The 15,349-nt window shown below is 48.0% G+C and overlaps 1 protein-coding gene across 2 annotated transcripts in view; it reads right to left on the reverse strand.

Moving 5' to 3' along the window:
- Positions 1 to 15,349, reverse strand: part of LOC144154683 (serine/threonine-protein kinase haspin-like) — a 54,192-nt gene that overhangs the window by 15,038 nt on the left and 23,805 nt on the right. For both annotated transcript variants that reach the window (XM_077685864.1, XM_077685863.1), the window contains 3 exons: positions 6,027 to 6,118; positions 4,005 to 4,078; positions 3,065 to 3,293 (listed from right to left, as the gene is read on the reverse strand). In XM_077685864.1, coding sequence (XP_077541990.1) covers positions 3,065 to 3,293; positions 4,005 to 4,078; positions 6,027 to 6,118 — 395 coding nt within the window. The remainder of the gene's footprint in view (positions 1 to 3,064; positions 3,294 to 4,004; positions 4,079 to 6,026; positions 6,119 to 15,349) is intronic.

A 15,349-nucleotide genomic window follows, 5' to 3' on the forward strand; every position in this document is an offset into this window, starting at 1 on the left:
AACAAGCAGGTAAAATGACAAAATGGGCAAACGAAGGATGCTGCATGCTGGTAACACCCCTACAGCCCCTGTGACTGTTTTTCTCTCTTAGTCACTGCAATCTGCTTCTTCAAGGCAAGAACTGATTTGGCTACTTCAGCTCCATCTTGTCTAAAACCACTGAAATATGTCTGATTTTCTGTGTACATAATGTAAATAGGGTACATAATTTCTAATTTCTTAAAATTTTTCCTGAAGTGTCTGTTCCTTCGTGGAAGCTTTCGACTGCCTCGTAGAATTGCATTTGCTTTGTTCATTTTTTGCTCTTTTATGCTGCGTCTGCTTGTATTTGTTTATTTCATTCTTCTCTTCTCCAGTGCTTAGGTTTTTTATCATGAAATTGTTTTTTCTTCAAAAAGGTTTTTTGGCTTTTAACCCTGTCTGTTTATTGGCTTTAAACATGTCATAGCTTTGCTGGAAATAGTTAGTTCCTCACACAATTTTCCTCTTTCTTTATTCTGGGAGAGGGGGCATGAAATTTTAACAGGTAAAGAGCCCTGCAGCGACTAATGAACACTTGCACTACTTTCTTTGTAGTTGGAATTACTGAAAGCTATAGTTCCACAAACCGAGAATGGAAATGCGTGTTCTACATGATATCTTCTAGTCTCTGGTTTGCTTTTGTCGACATTTTGCTTAAGCTGCTATTAAATAGAATTATTGCGACCTAATGTAACCTGACAACATTAATCATGTACCTTGTGTGACGTCCCCAAGCATACAATTAATGACAAATCCTCTAAGCGTACCTATAAAAACGGAAAATATCTTGAGAGAGTTTCTTGATGCACATAACTTAGTAATATTAGGCTTGGGTATTTCACGGTTATTGAATCTAAGCTAATGCAAGGGCCACTACCTAAAAGCATTTCAACTGGAGAAAAAAGTTGACACACGTGCTGCAGTGGCCTCGTAGACAGGCACAGGAACAGGCACAGAAAGCATGTTTGTTTAGCATAAAGTGCAGTCACAAATACGATTTCCATTTACATGCATTTCTTGGAAGCGTTGTCCAGTTCGAACTTCCATTCGCTAGAAAAGCAAGTAGTTGTAAAGAGCACCTCCATAGATTGCGAAAACAATCAGCTGACGCATACAGGGAGGGGGGGGGGGGGAGGCGTGTGAAACATGTTAAAATAGCGCTGTACAGACGGGACAACAAAGAAAAGACTACACAGGACTAGCGCTGCATATCAACTGAACTCTTTTAGCACACACAAAATGATATATACAGAAACAGCGCATGCGCGAATACAGGGGAAGCCACCAGGAAAAAAATCAGGGGAAAAAAGCAATCAGGGGGAAGTGATTTCTTTTTAAAGGACGCAGGAAAATAAATGGAATGGGGATATTATTAAGCTCTCATGGGAGCTCACCTGCATTAAACACAGTCCGGAAGCGGGAATAGTTGGGGAAATAGGATAGGAGAAAGAAAAGTAAAGATTAGAAAGGTGAGGAAAGAGTAGAGAAGAGTAGTTCCACTGTGGTCGATTCCGTCGCACACAACACACCGCGAACACTGTTGGCTGGCGTAATGCTGCGTCCGGGAGACGAGAAACCTCGAAGGGAACAGTGAAGCGCGGAGGCGAGCATGGTGCGACGACGAGCGAAGTCTGCGGCGGCCCCGACCGCTTTGGAGACGGGTACTGGGGGAGGCGGGAGCTGGCACTCGACCGCCCACACCAGCAGAGCGAAAACCAGGCGACGTCCAACGGCCCGCGCTTGCAACGGGCCGCCGAAATGAAGCCCCTCCGAAGCACAGGAGCACGAAAAAACACGTCCGCTCAACTCCGAATCGACGACCGAACTCCCCTGACGCAATCGCAAAAGCTACCTCTCCGAGCGTACGAAGTACCCGCTAATCTAGGCCCTACCCTTTTCAGTTGCGGAGAATGCAAAACTGCACCTAACGCGGCAGCATGGCACAAAAGTTCGCTACCTACCACAGGAAAAACTTCACACAACGTTTCTGCACAGCAAAGTTTTCACGGCGCACTCGCAGCAACGGTGGCTGCCATGATAGAATGCGTTGGTTACTAGGTGAATACCGACTACTGCCGCCAGCTCTAGTAGGCAAAAAGGCAGCGGGCAACGCTGTGAGGGTGGCATCATGTCAGCGCCCGGGTGTAGCACGGTTTCAATGCACGGGCTGGCCGGGCAGCTTTTGCTGTAGAGTCAGTAGTATTAACTCTATGCTAGGGACCCTACCGATAGCGAACACTCTCTCGCGAGGGGCATTGGATTGGATTGGATTGGCTTGGATTGGATTTGGATTGGATTAAAGTGGATTGTATTGGATTGTGTTGCGTCATAGCCGCGGCACGTTGCGTCATAGCCGCGGCAGACGCGCTGGGGCCGGCGCATGTGCAGTACTCTCTTCCGCGGTTTCCTCTCCTTCGGGCGCGCTGCGCATATAACCGGTGTGCCGTTCTCCGGCGAAGCAACATCCACGCTTGGCTCAAACACCTAGAGTCCACGCCGCTTTACAAGTACGCCAACGTCGTCATCGACTGGGACCGGCTTACGCAGTCCCCTCAACGTTATGCGCGCTATAAAACGCGGTCCCTTCGCCGCTCCGCCTATGCGTCGCATCTACACAGGGGTTCCCGCGAGTGGAGGTGGGAGTTTTTTTATAAATGAACGCTGCAAATATCCCTTGTGTACTAATTTCCTGTCTTATATTTGCGTAATGTCTTGTTCTTGTTCAACAATATTGACAAGTATGAACATTACACCGGACTTAGACGGGCACATTAAGCTGTGACTATATAAGACTATTGTGCAGGCATTGGTTTACTTTGGCCGGGTGGCTGAATCGAGTCACAGACAGACAGACGGACAGACAGACATACAAACATACAGACAGACCAAAATTTCTGGGTTTAAGTAGCCCAAGAAAGATTATTGTCTTTAAAAACTGCGTGTTGTAGTGACAGCAGCTCGTGCGTGGGACATTTTATAGTTGAAGACACCGAAAGGACAGCGCAACCCGCAAGTACAAAAGTGAGGTCCATGGGCACCGTACCCGCAGAGATCCGCGACAAGGTGTAGTCGACGACGGATGCCCAGACGCCGGCCGTGGGAACCTTGATCTCTTCGCCTTCCAGTATGTACGTTGCGTGGTTCTCCTTGGTGCGTCGCACCAGAACGTTCTCGCCGTGGAGGTCCCGGTGCTCAAATTGGAGCGCAAGCTCAGCCACGGCCAGAGAGCAGCTCACTTGCACGAACACGCTCTCCAGTTGCTCCACAGAGCCCTGCCGTTGCGCAGACCATCGCTCCCTTCACTTGACTGCCAAACAGCTAAAAGAAGCATCTGTTATATATGTAAAACTTAGATTACCTATGGAAGACTGCTACAGTGCGGCCATTGTACTGTGCCGAGATTGTGAAACTGCTGATGGCTCGAAGCCGTTGTGATAGCACATCTTGTTGCATATTGTACCACAGACTTGTAACTAGAAATAATGCAAGGTAATATTCAGTGAGCATATAGAGCGCTACGTGCAATACACGTTATGTACGGTAGTATATCCTCAGATATCGAATTATTTCAAGGAAACTTACATCATTGCGAAACTGGGAGTAAAAGCGTGTTTCCCTCACATACCTAACAGTGCATCTAAATACCATATCACGTGATTTGAAAGGGATCGCGGAAAAAAGGATATGGCCTGTTTTGTCCCTCTGTACAGCCATAACATAAAAGCGCTGGCAGATTGAGAGAATAGGAAAGAGGGTGGCAATGAGCATTGGGTTGAGCGCAACGTCTCGAACCCCTCCCCCCAAAGAAAAAGAAGTCGTCTGGTAGGCGCAACAAATAGCTTACACAACGGACCCGGCTGGCTTTCTTCACCCCCCCTCCCCCCCCTTCTTCCTCTATTTTTGTGCGGGCGCGTAGGCAGCGATTTAAGGGAAGGGTAGGAGGCAAAAACTGTAAGCAAAACAGTGCTGGCTTTGTAGCTCACCTTGAAATTTTCCAGCGGCTTCCCTCCATATTCGAATTCGAGGATCAGGTACAGCTGCATGTCGCCGAATGCCTCTGGATAGGAAATGGCAATGGAGCGTAATTTCAGGCTCGCGCATCTAAAAACAAGGATCTTGCCATTCCAAAGCTGCAGTCTTCAAATCAGGCTGAACGTTCAGAAGAAATCTCTTCGGAAAATACCCCTTATTCAAGGGATCGGTGAGCCTCCATTGCGGTTCCGTAGAAAATTGAATAACAGGTTGCTGCCATGGGCACTCAATAAAAGCACGGCGCAGCAGGGAGCATTGAGCTAACCTGCGGAAACAGAAAGTCTACCAAGATCGCTTAACGAGAGCTTCGGCGCGCCTCATAGCCTAGACGTAGCTTCGGTGTGTTAAAACTCACAATCAATCAATCAATCAATCAATCAATCAATCAATCAATCAATCAATCAATCAATCAATCAATCAATCAATCAATCAATCAATCAATCAATCAATCAATCAATCATCTTGCAAAAGAAACAGCTCTTTCAGGAAAATTGTCAAGTTTGAAAAAACACGGCACATCACTTTTTTCAGTCGCTCTGAGTACAGCATACAACTCCCAATATTCACCCCTTTATGCAAGCTCCACTGAAAGGGACACTGAAGTTATTTGTAAACATTGCGGGATTACGAGCGCAAATTGTAGTCTGGAGTCTGTAGGCCATGTTTCGACCGCTCTCGCTGCGTTTACGCGACTTTATTCACTATAAAAATCAATTCGAAAATGCTGTCCTCCTCTCTGAATCCTCGCCCATTTTCTTTGGCGTTTCGTATGACGTCACAGAAAAGTGGCTTGGCTTGGCTTGACTGCGCTACTACACGGCTCGCCGACCCTCCGGCGAAACTAAGCCACGACACGTTTCTGAATAGAAGAATGTGCCTTTACTATATAAAAATGTAAACTGGCTATACGTTAGATACTTACTGTTTTCGACAGTGGCGTCGTTGGCTCGTGGCCGAGTTGTCTAGAGCGCTAAAAATGTTGTTTTGCAAGTCGCAAGTTTGAATCCCAGAGAGTGCATGCTTTGTTTTTTTTTTAGTTGATTTTTTTTTTTTTTGCTTTTGGCCGATGTTTACTATACTGAATTCACCATTTTTGTGCTGTAACGTTCATTGCTCCAAGAACGAGTTCGCAGAACACGTGCAGACTGACACTGACGCGCTAGTGAGTTCTCCTTGGCGTGCTGTTGCCATAAGCACCATCTGCTTGCGGGCAGTGGGCACAGTCCCGAATCAGCAGCCCCTTGGCCTGGAGCGAAAACGCTTTTTACGATACAGGCATGAGCCAGGCAAGCTTCAAAGATGGGGGTGGTGACGCGGAGGGCGTTCATCCACTGCGTGCGCCTTTGCTAGTGATTGTTACGGTTCCAAGCCGTGCTGGTAGGTTTATCTGAGGCCTTTTAGATCCGACAACATGGCAGAAGCGCGGTATGCCGATTACTGAGGTATCGAGAATGCCCATCCAACGATAACGTCGGATCCTAAGCATGTTGTTTCACAGACCCGAAACCGAAACTTGTCTGAATGCTAATTTGGGTATCGTCCAATCCCGTGGCACCTTTTACTGACGTCACGGCTTAGTTGGCGCGGCCGCCGCAAACCGCGCATGGTAGCTTTTCTTCTTTCAGGCTTTATAAAATAAATACCGCCTTATCGCCCGGATACACGATGAAAAGTGTGGTTATTTGAGCTAGTCTACGCAGTGCAAGCAAATACGGGAGCTGGACAAATTCGCTTCAGTGTCCCTTTAAAATCGGCCTCGAAAACGAGTGCGCATCAGGTATACATAGCCTCCAAATTTATCAAACTTGGTACTGTTGTGATCGCTTTGGCTGCAGTGATCTTTGGCAATATTGTCGTCCCAACAATGATTAGCGCTGTAGGTAATACACAGCGCAACTGCACCAACATCTCCATTGAGCAAAACCGCGATCATCATCCAGCAAGCTACCAAAGTACTGACAGGTATATCACACCTGGGTTCTCGTTCTGTGAAAAGAAACGCGTCTCGTACACCTTCCAGCAGGCAAGTAGAGCAGGATGGTAAGGACCTTGGACACAGTATGCGCTGCGAATGAAGTACAGAGAAAAGATGCTGCACAGTTGCTCAGCACACGCATACTATCATCCCGCATTATTTATAACATGCAAGATTGCCACATTACTTAAGTTCTGATCCTTTCGTTTGATGACAAACGATGCGTTGCACCGTGCTGCATAACCTCATAAAAACAAATTTGAGTGTTTAGAATGAAACAAACGCATGCAGTCGCAGTGCAAGCTATAGGTAGGATGCACGTGTTCGCACTGCGTTAACTTTTTTAGCCTGTCTGCTTGTATCGACTCAGAATAATTTCTCGTATTTGTAACAGTGTACCTGACTGCATTGAGAGTTAGGCAAGACAGACATTAATTTAGGTCCTATATAGTGAACAATGCTCAACCTTCTTGCTTGCAGCCATTTGTTTCTCTTTCTTCCTTGCTTTTTATTCTCACTGCTAACTGCTGTGAATATCAATGTGTACAGCACAGCACTATAGCTGCTGAGACATGCCGCGCGTAAATGACACCAAAACGTTCAGTGTGGAGGAAGGGGATGCAGAAACGTATAAACAAGTTGGCCTCTATCAGTAGATTACAGTGACGTGAATGCAAATATACCGGCTACGGAAACCGCAGTGGCTCATTGCTGCAGAAAATCTACTGGATGATTGGATTCATCATTTCGCTTGCCCTGAAAGGCACGCACAGCGGGAGGTCTTGGTTTTGTTAACGTGGAGCTCAAGCTGACAGTGCAGGAATTCATGTTCTTCTGCGATCATCGTGACGTTTTTCTCCAGGCGGCTCTCCAAAACGTAGGCTCCTTATACGTGGCCCCTTGTTACAATTGTAACAACAGCGAAGCTTGTAACACATGGTACCCGTGCAACAGGCTTTTACAGAGAAGTGGTGGGGGCGGTGGATCTCTTGCAGGGACTCTCCTCTTGGGAGTGCCTGTTCGCAGCGAAACCGAGGAAGCGATACTGGGACTTATTGGAGCGGACCTTCCACCTCCCATGTACCGCTCACCACATCTAGCGCGCCTGTAAAGTGACGTCCTCCGAAGCGTCCGGAAGCTCCCCATTCCTACCGGTTCGAATGATTTTTTCTCCCGCTTGCACACAGGGATTCTGCCTACCAAGGCAAGACAGGAGGAGCGGGGTTTCTTTCTGCCTGGAGGGACCCATCGCCTGCTGTGTGGAAGGCGGGAGACGCCCGAGCATGTTTTTGTGGAGTGCAACACGGCGTTGTATTTCTGGGACAAGCTGCAGTGCTCCTTTGATGCGCACTGGCAGCTCAGCTGGATGTACTTGAGGTTCTTGGATGCGGCCCCGGAATTCCCACACCTCTGTGACTGCGTCCATGTCATGGGTCTCCACTCGCTATGAAGGGCGAGAGCCGATGTTGTCGACTGTGCTGAACGCCTCCTGCAGCGTGGAGGCACTTTGTGCAGAAGGCGCAGTGGGCAGTGACCGCCCTTGACGGTCCTGATTCAGACCCGCAGCTTCGTGACTCACTGGCTCGGGGTTAACGAACTCTCATGGAGTTTAAGATAGAGCAGCAGAAGAGATGGGACTCCACCTGAGGGCTGGAAGCGGGAAAGCGCAATGGGCCACTTCTGCCCATCAACAACTTCCTCCGGAGCCTCTATTCTCATTCCGTTTCCTCTATCCTGTTCCTTAAACTGTACATAAATCACATCATCGCCCATTTTGAAATTTTGCTAGCATACATTTCGCCAGCGCTCTGCAGCTTTGCTGGCATTGCCCTCGACTGGTTTTGACTTCCCTGACGAAACATGCTGACCCTTGGCTCGCATATATTCCCCGAACATGTGTACGTTCTGTGTGCGCAAAGCTATGTTTTCTGTTATATGAAACCGGCGGAAAGCAAAGACGCCCGTATGTTCGAGATACCCTGGGCACGGTAAAGATCTCCAGGTGGTCAAAATTAATCCGGAGCCCTCCACTACGGCGCGCCTCATCGCCTGTGAAGCGTCGGCGCGTTAAACCTCACAATCAATCAATCAATCAATCAATCAATCAATCAATCAATCAATCAATCAATCAATCAATCAATCAATCAATCAATCAATACCTGAAACCACTGCAATCACTCCATGTGGCCCTGTATCTAATTTTTGAAATAAAGTTATTGTTACAAAAAAAGCTGGAGCGGCTGAGAGGTTGGGTGTTGGGCTTCTGTTTTGGATGTCCATGGTTCGAATCTTGGCAAAACCTCACTCTTTCTTTTGCGGTGGGGTTTGTTTATCTTCTTTTTTTTTTAGCAGGGTAAGAAAATGGTACCAGGGTACGTTGCCTTTTCACCTACAAGGGGCGTTCGACTCTAACCTCTGTAGCAAGGCAGCGCTGAGATTTGTTTTGCTCACGCTTTGAATATATGAAGCAGTCCGTATACACATCGATAGGACATCAAGTTGCGCGGAATAAGTTGCTCGAAGTGCGTTTTTGTTATCGAGTTGTCTTATTTTGTTCAGATTTGACGGTGATGACTTGAAATACACTTCGAAGCATTTCTAAATTGTCCCGCAAGCATTATTGTTAGCAATGAATAAAATAAAGTGTGTTTTTTATGGCTAATATAGGATCCTGATTACTGCATTTATACAATCGGAAATAACTCCACATAAACGATCAAAAATACCTTGAAAATCATGGCAGAGTTCATACAAACGTCTCCACGCCGGTTTCATCGGTTTCTCACCCACACCTGCGTGTCGGCGCGGTGCGGCCGAACGACGCCGACGCTCGCACGACGCGCGACGCCGACGCTCGCGCGACGCGTTTCGGCGGATCGGCCTGACGGCCGAACCGCATGGAGCGTTTTTTCGCGCGATTCGCGCGCGTCAACGTTGCACGTGCGTTTTTTTTTTTTTTTTTTTTTGACGCCCGCGTCAACGATTCCGCGCTCGCGGCAGCACCTGCCTTGGCTAGATTTTGACGCGCGTCGCTGGCGGCAGTGGGAAGCGTGAACCGCATGGAGCGTTTTCTGCTCGCGAAAACGCGCCGCGCACGCCACAGGCGCGCTGACGCTGCCGCGTAAAGCGGGATTCACACGACGGAGAAACCCTCTCTTTTTGGCCCGCGGGACCCGCTCACGTGACCGGTTTTAGGCTCCGCCCCTCGGTGGGGATAGCACGCGGTGGCTCCGCGAAAGAAAATGCCTCCGCGTGTTTTCGCTCGACGGCGGTGGCCCTCGGCGGGGAATAAAACCTGTTCCTCGGCGCTGTCGTCTGCTACTCACTCCGCGTAGCTCCGCACGTGTGGATGCGCCGCCAGGCCGGATAATCCGGTCTCGTGCTGTTGACGTCACATATCCGTCCGCCTCCGTGAGAGGGTTCCTCCGTCGTGTGAATCCCGCTTAACCACCCGCACGCTGCGCGCGCCGCGGCCGGCGGCGGCAACATGGCGGCGGCTTCGGCAGCGAAGTGGTGTCGAGAGCTCGAGCGACCGCTTCTAAGCGCTCTCTAAAATGCCGCTCAAGGCACGCACGAAGTTGCTTGCGCGGTAAAGGAGCTTATAATGTGGGCGAAAACTGTACTATAAAACACCATCCGCGCCGCTAGTGAAAGCCCGCATTCAATATCTGCTGGGGTGGTAAGCCTAAACATCCCCGGCGGAGCTGCGGAGCCACCCGGCTCTCTCGGGCGCTTCGAAGCCGCCGCCATGAGGCGCGCGCCTCCCCATTGGCGCAAATCGCCAGGCTCCTCCCACTGCCGCGCGCGACGCGCGTCAAAATCTAGCCCAGGCAGATGCTGCCGCGGGCGCGGAATCGTCAACGCGGGCGTCGAAAACACGCACGCGCAACGCCGACGCGCGCGAATCGCGTGAAAAAACGCTCCATGCGGTTCGCGCTGGAGGAGCCTGGCGACTTTCGCCAATGTAGGGTGCCTGAATGTTCCTCCTCGCCCGCCGCTCCGTGAAGGGTGGAGACATTCTTTGCAGGGTCCCTCGCCGCCTCGACCGGTTTTCAGAGCCACCGACCGCCATTACGAATCCCGCTCCTGCGGCGGAACCGCCGAATTGTGCAGCGGCCGACGTGCTGTAGCTGTCTGGCTGCGATTAGCGGCTCAAAATGCCTGGTTGCTGCGTGCCTCTGTGCACAAACCACTGCAGGAATGGCTGGCGCATGTTTAAGTTTCCAACAGAGCCAAAAAGGAGACTGCAGTGGACCGTAAACGTAAGACGCGACAAGTGGACGCCTACGAAGGCGTCGTGCGTGTGCAGTGTGAGTATTGCGAGCCTCATTTCGCTCTGTTTTACTTCGTTCGCATGCATGTAGTGACAACTATTGCATTGTAGTAACACGTGTTGCACGTTGAGGTGATGAAGTGGTTGTTGGGGGGGGGGGAAGGGGGGACAGAGGCCGGTAACTGTCTGGCGTTACGCCGACACCTCAACCGGCCGAACGGAAGCGAGGAGGGTGGGAGAGACGAAAGAGTAGGTAAAGTGGGGGGGGGGGGGGGGGGGGAAGGAGTAGGGAGAAGGTGAAAGGCAGGTAGTAGGGGTCGCACACGCAAATTTCGCAGTACAGTGGGGCAACCGGAGATGACAGGGTGTTACAGCAAGGTTGGTGGGTGGCAATGAGTACAGAATAGGAATACAGGGGGTCACACCAGAGTTAGCTGGTGGCATAGGGAACGGGAACATCGGAACCATAAATTTTGCGTTGTACAACAATGAACGAGGCTAGGCTGGGATGTCTCTGTTTGCCCCGGAACAGTAAACGCATTAGTATGTGATATGAGCGAGAGAGCCATGTGCTTGCATTATGGGGCTACAGAAAGCCATCATTGTGCTTGCGCCATAGCTGAATATTTTAGAATTGAGCTAGGCATGAAAAGAATCATACGTTGAGGTTCGCTTTACGTTTATGTTATAGGCTTCACGCATTTTTTTTTTTTGTTCTGACATTTCCCACAGGCTCACTTCGAGGAGAATTGTTTCGAACAGAATCGTGCAGACGGCTGGAAGAAGTTAAAGCCAAACGCTGTGCCGACAGTGTTTCCGTTCAGAGGTAAGTCGTTGTAATATTTGGCATTATAATTACGCAGGTAAACTTGCTGTCCTCAATTCTTATATTTTGTTTTATTTCATTCACACTAAGGCACTGGCACTTTCGGTCACCATTCTGTAAAGTATTTCCTACTGCGCACACACTGAAATCAATACAAATATAAAAAGTTCCAAACAGTAAAAACTGTCTGGTAGAGCTCGTTAATAACACAATGAATGACAAAAATTTAGCAAGCACTCAAAGTGGTTTTTTGAACATTAAACAGTGATTACACCATCACAAACATTTAACAATAGCTATCAAAGAAAATTTATTAAATGCATATGAAAAAATACTCAGCAGCAGTGATACAAAGGAAAATGGGATTAAGGAGTTAGTGCAATATTTCGTGTTAAATTCGGGCATATTTTAAATATTTAGTTCATGAAGTGAATGAACCGTGGAATTTGACTTCGTTTCACCGGGCATAGAGCTCCACGCTGGCACACCAAGTTATTTTGCAGTCAGTCTGCCATTGCTAGTGCTTGCCAAAAGGGAAGCGAGCAGAGAATTAGGTGCGATTGATTGTTAAGATGCTCCCGTGCAGACCCCCTTATAGATAGGTTGTTTTGAACAAATCAACACATAAATACACAGATCTTTACACCGAATAGTTTGTTTACGTAGAGCACACTTAAAGTACAGGGGCATGAAATTAGATAGAAAGGAGAAAATGTTATGAGCCAGAGAGCCTCATTTAAAAAAAAAAAGCAGGTTCTCAATGGGTAGCGTATGTATTTACCCGTGATGAAACGCAGTAGGAAAGGCGACTCTGAATTGTTGCATAGTAGAATAATAGAATAATGCATAGTTGTTAATAAAGACATGCTTTGAATAGGACTTAAATTCATGAACTTTCATACAATCGAGAACCTTGAACACCTTGTTGCTGTTTCGGCAGGAAATAGTGATAGTTCCTTAGATACGAAGCTTTTTTTACTCGAATGACATAGTCTAGATTCGGTTGTTTGGGTGTATGTGATTGCATGGTAATAGTAATTAATAATGCAGAACAATATCATTGCCATATGTTTTTTTCGTATACTCGGTATCTTTATCTTATTTATTTTGGTTTACATTGTTTTAGCTTCTCCAAAGCCGAGGAAGCCACCTAAGGAAAGAACAAGACCTGTGCAATCTGCCGCCTGTCAAGGAGCCTTGCCGACTCATGACGAAACCTCTACGACTGGTGCCCCATCCCTTGCGAGCGGGGAAACGTCAGGATCGCTGACAAGCAGCACCGGAATGCCTCCAGAACAAGTTTGCAGTCCATCAGCATCGAGCCCAAGCAACACACTGGAGGACAATTTAAGCTATGCGGAAGGTTCGTCCCCTGCCCCGCTGTGCATTGATGTACGCGACGTACAATCGGCTCACAGCTCATGCGCAGAGCTTAAATAAGCAGCTCGCAGACGTGACGAGAAAATACGGCCAGCTTCAGGACGCTCACAGTAAGGCAAATGCAACCATTCAGGGCCTTAAAAAGAAAGTTCAGAAGCTTGAAAGTAACGTAGAGAACATGGGAAAGCGAATGAAGTTTCTGAATGAGGACCAAGTAGAATCCCTTTCTCGAAAAGGCAACCAGGGGAGCACTTGGTCGCCGCAAACAATCCAGCAAGCGCTTAAGATTAAGCTGTCGTGTGGAACGACTGGGTATGAAACCCTAAGAAAGCTTGGATACCCCCTTCCATCCAATAGGACCCTCACAAGGCGCCTCCACGGACTGGAGTTCATGCCAGGAATCCTAACTGATGTAGTGAACCTGCTCAAGTTAAAAGCTGAAACCATGGAAGATGTGGAGAAGGACTGCGCTTTGTTTTTGGATGAGATGGAGATTGCAGAGGGGTACGAGTTAGATCGATCTGCAGACGTTGTGTTTGGCGGTACAACTTTGCCCTTAAGACCAGACGAACCCGCACAACATGCACTGGTATTCATGGTGGGCGGCCTCACGCAGAGGTGGAAGCGGGTAATTGCGTACCATTTCACTGGGAGCCACGTCGATGGCAACACCCTCAAGGAGTACGTTCTCCAAATTGTTCGTCTTTGTCACGACATTTCACTAAGAATTCGGGTTGTGACCAGCGATATGGGAGCGTCCAACCGTGCGATGTGGCGAGAGTTGGGCTTTTCGAGTCACAGAAACTCTCGCACTGTCTGTTCTATTGCACATCCCTGCCTTGAAGATAAGGAACTTTATTTTAGTGCGGATGCTGCACATGTGCTTAAGAATATCAGGGGCCAACTTCTGAATTCGGAGGTCTTCACTCTGAGTGAATCAGCTGTAAAGGAGCATAGTTTGCCCTCCAATAAAGTAAAAATTAAGCACGTACGCGCTGTCATAGAACATGACAGCGACAAAGAACTGAAAGTGGCACCGAAGCTGTCAGAAGTTCATGTTAGTAAGGGCCACTTCTCAAAAATGAAAGTGGGAGTAGCCGTGCAGTTTTTTCGAGACGCTCCTTCTGCGATCAGATACCTGATAAAGCAGAAAGTTTTGAAACCAAAAGCGGAGACTACGGCATGGTTCTTGGAGCTCGTGTCGAAATGGTACACCATTATGTCCTCACGACATCCGTCTACCGCTCTAAGTCTCCAAAATATGGACAAGTACTACTCGGCTATCGACACTCTGAAACTGGCGATTGAAATCATGCAAGGGATGAAGGCAGGAGGTTCGGCTCAGTGGAAGCCGTCTCAAGCAGGCTTATTGATAGCCACTACAGTCGTCCTTCAGCTTCAGGACATTCTTTTGAAGAGTGAAGGCTACGAGTACTTTTTAACGAGTAGAATACTCCAGGACTGCCTCGAAAACCTGTTCTCGGTCATACGCCTAAGGAAACCAGTGCCGAATGCTTATGACATGAAGTGTGCCTTGAAGCTTGTTTGCGTTAGCCAGTTTCTGTATACGCCAACGACAACAAGCTACGACGTCGACGATGGTCAATTTCTGGTTGACTTGCTCTCAAAGGGTCTGCAAGAGCACGCCGAAGCTGAACCAGAAGCCATTGACGACGATGAAATCCCTTTCGTCGAGGAGCTGTCGTCAGTGGACTGTGGCATCCTGTTTCACATCGGCGGGTTTCTTCTAAAAGGCATCATAAAGGCGGTTGGCGCATGCGAACATTGCAAAACTGCAGTGTTGGGGAACAGCATCAGCGAGCATTCCTATCTGACCGCGCTGAAGGAGTACGTTCGCGATGGCAACAACCTCCACTATCCAAGCGACGCTGTTATGCGCACGCTGAAGTACTGTGAGGAGCTTTTTAGGGGCATCATCACGTGGACGGACAGCGTGCTCACAATGAAGTCACCACTACAGGCCGTGACCACATATCTCAGCAAAATGTCGCGATGCAATCTGCAAACATGTGAACAACACAAAGAAACCGTAGAGAAGATGCTTATAGCAAGCTTTGCAAGGCTCCGGCTGCGCATACATCTTCGTCAAGTTGCCAAAAGAGTAGTGGATGGCAATGCAAGCAAGACGTGCGCAGGAGTGAACTTGCCCTAAACTTTCTAGACTTCTAACTTGATTTGTAAATAGAAAACTGTAAAGTTGTGTGTTGTACAGTTTTGCGTATATATATGTACCCTTTAAGTATTTCACGCTCTCTTTGATTTCCTTCTAATTATTGTGTTGGTGTCTTATTTGTTGCATTGACTGCATTCAACAATTCATGCTACGAACCATGGTTCTGCTGTCAGTCTGCGACACAGAGCCCACGCGCTGGTAATAAACGTGTTCCCAAGCTCGTTTTGCTTCGTCGGAATGGTTGTTTTGGTTTTGTATCGCATGCTGCACTGCTCACAACTGGGCACTGTATACCTGCCACTGAATTCATTGTTTAAAAAATCCCATGTCTCTGTGGTGGTATCTTGTGCAATATTTTTAATTGATCAAGTGAAGGTGCTGAACCAGACACCTTTTGGGATTTCATTCCATCATTTTGAGTATTATAACGAGATGTGGCTGTGTGTAGCAAACTGGGAGACTTCCTGTCGTAATCAGTTCCCCTTGAATTATATTTCATGACTTCTTGCTTTGTTTGCTTGTGTTTGTTTAACTTTTTACCAAATGATCCCCAATTCTTTTACTTTTAATTATGAATCGATTGTGAATTGATTTTCCTTTTTTCTGATAGTTTTCTTTCAAGTTCCCCCCTCTATTTTTGAAGGTAGG

Source organism: Haemaphysalis longicornis, unplaced genomic scaffold (genome assembly GCF_048455015.1).
Source record: "Haemaphysalis longicornis isolate Haplotype H1 unplaced genomic scaffold, Haemaphysalis longicornis Haplotype H1 scaffold_1, whole genome shotgun sequence".
NCBI lineage: Eukaryota > Metazoa > Arthropoda > Arachnida > Ixodida > Ixodidae > Haemaphysalis > Haemaphysalis longicornis.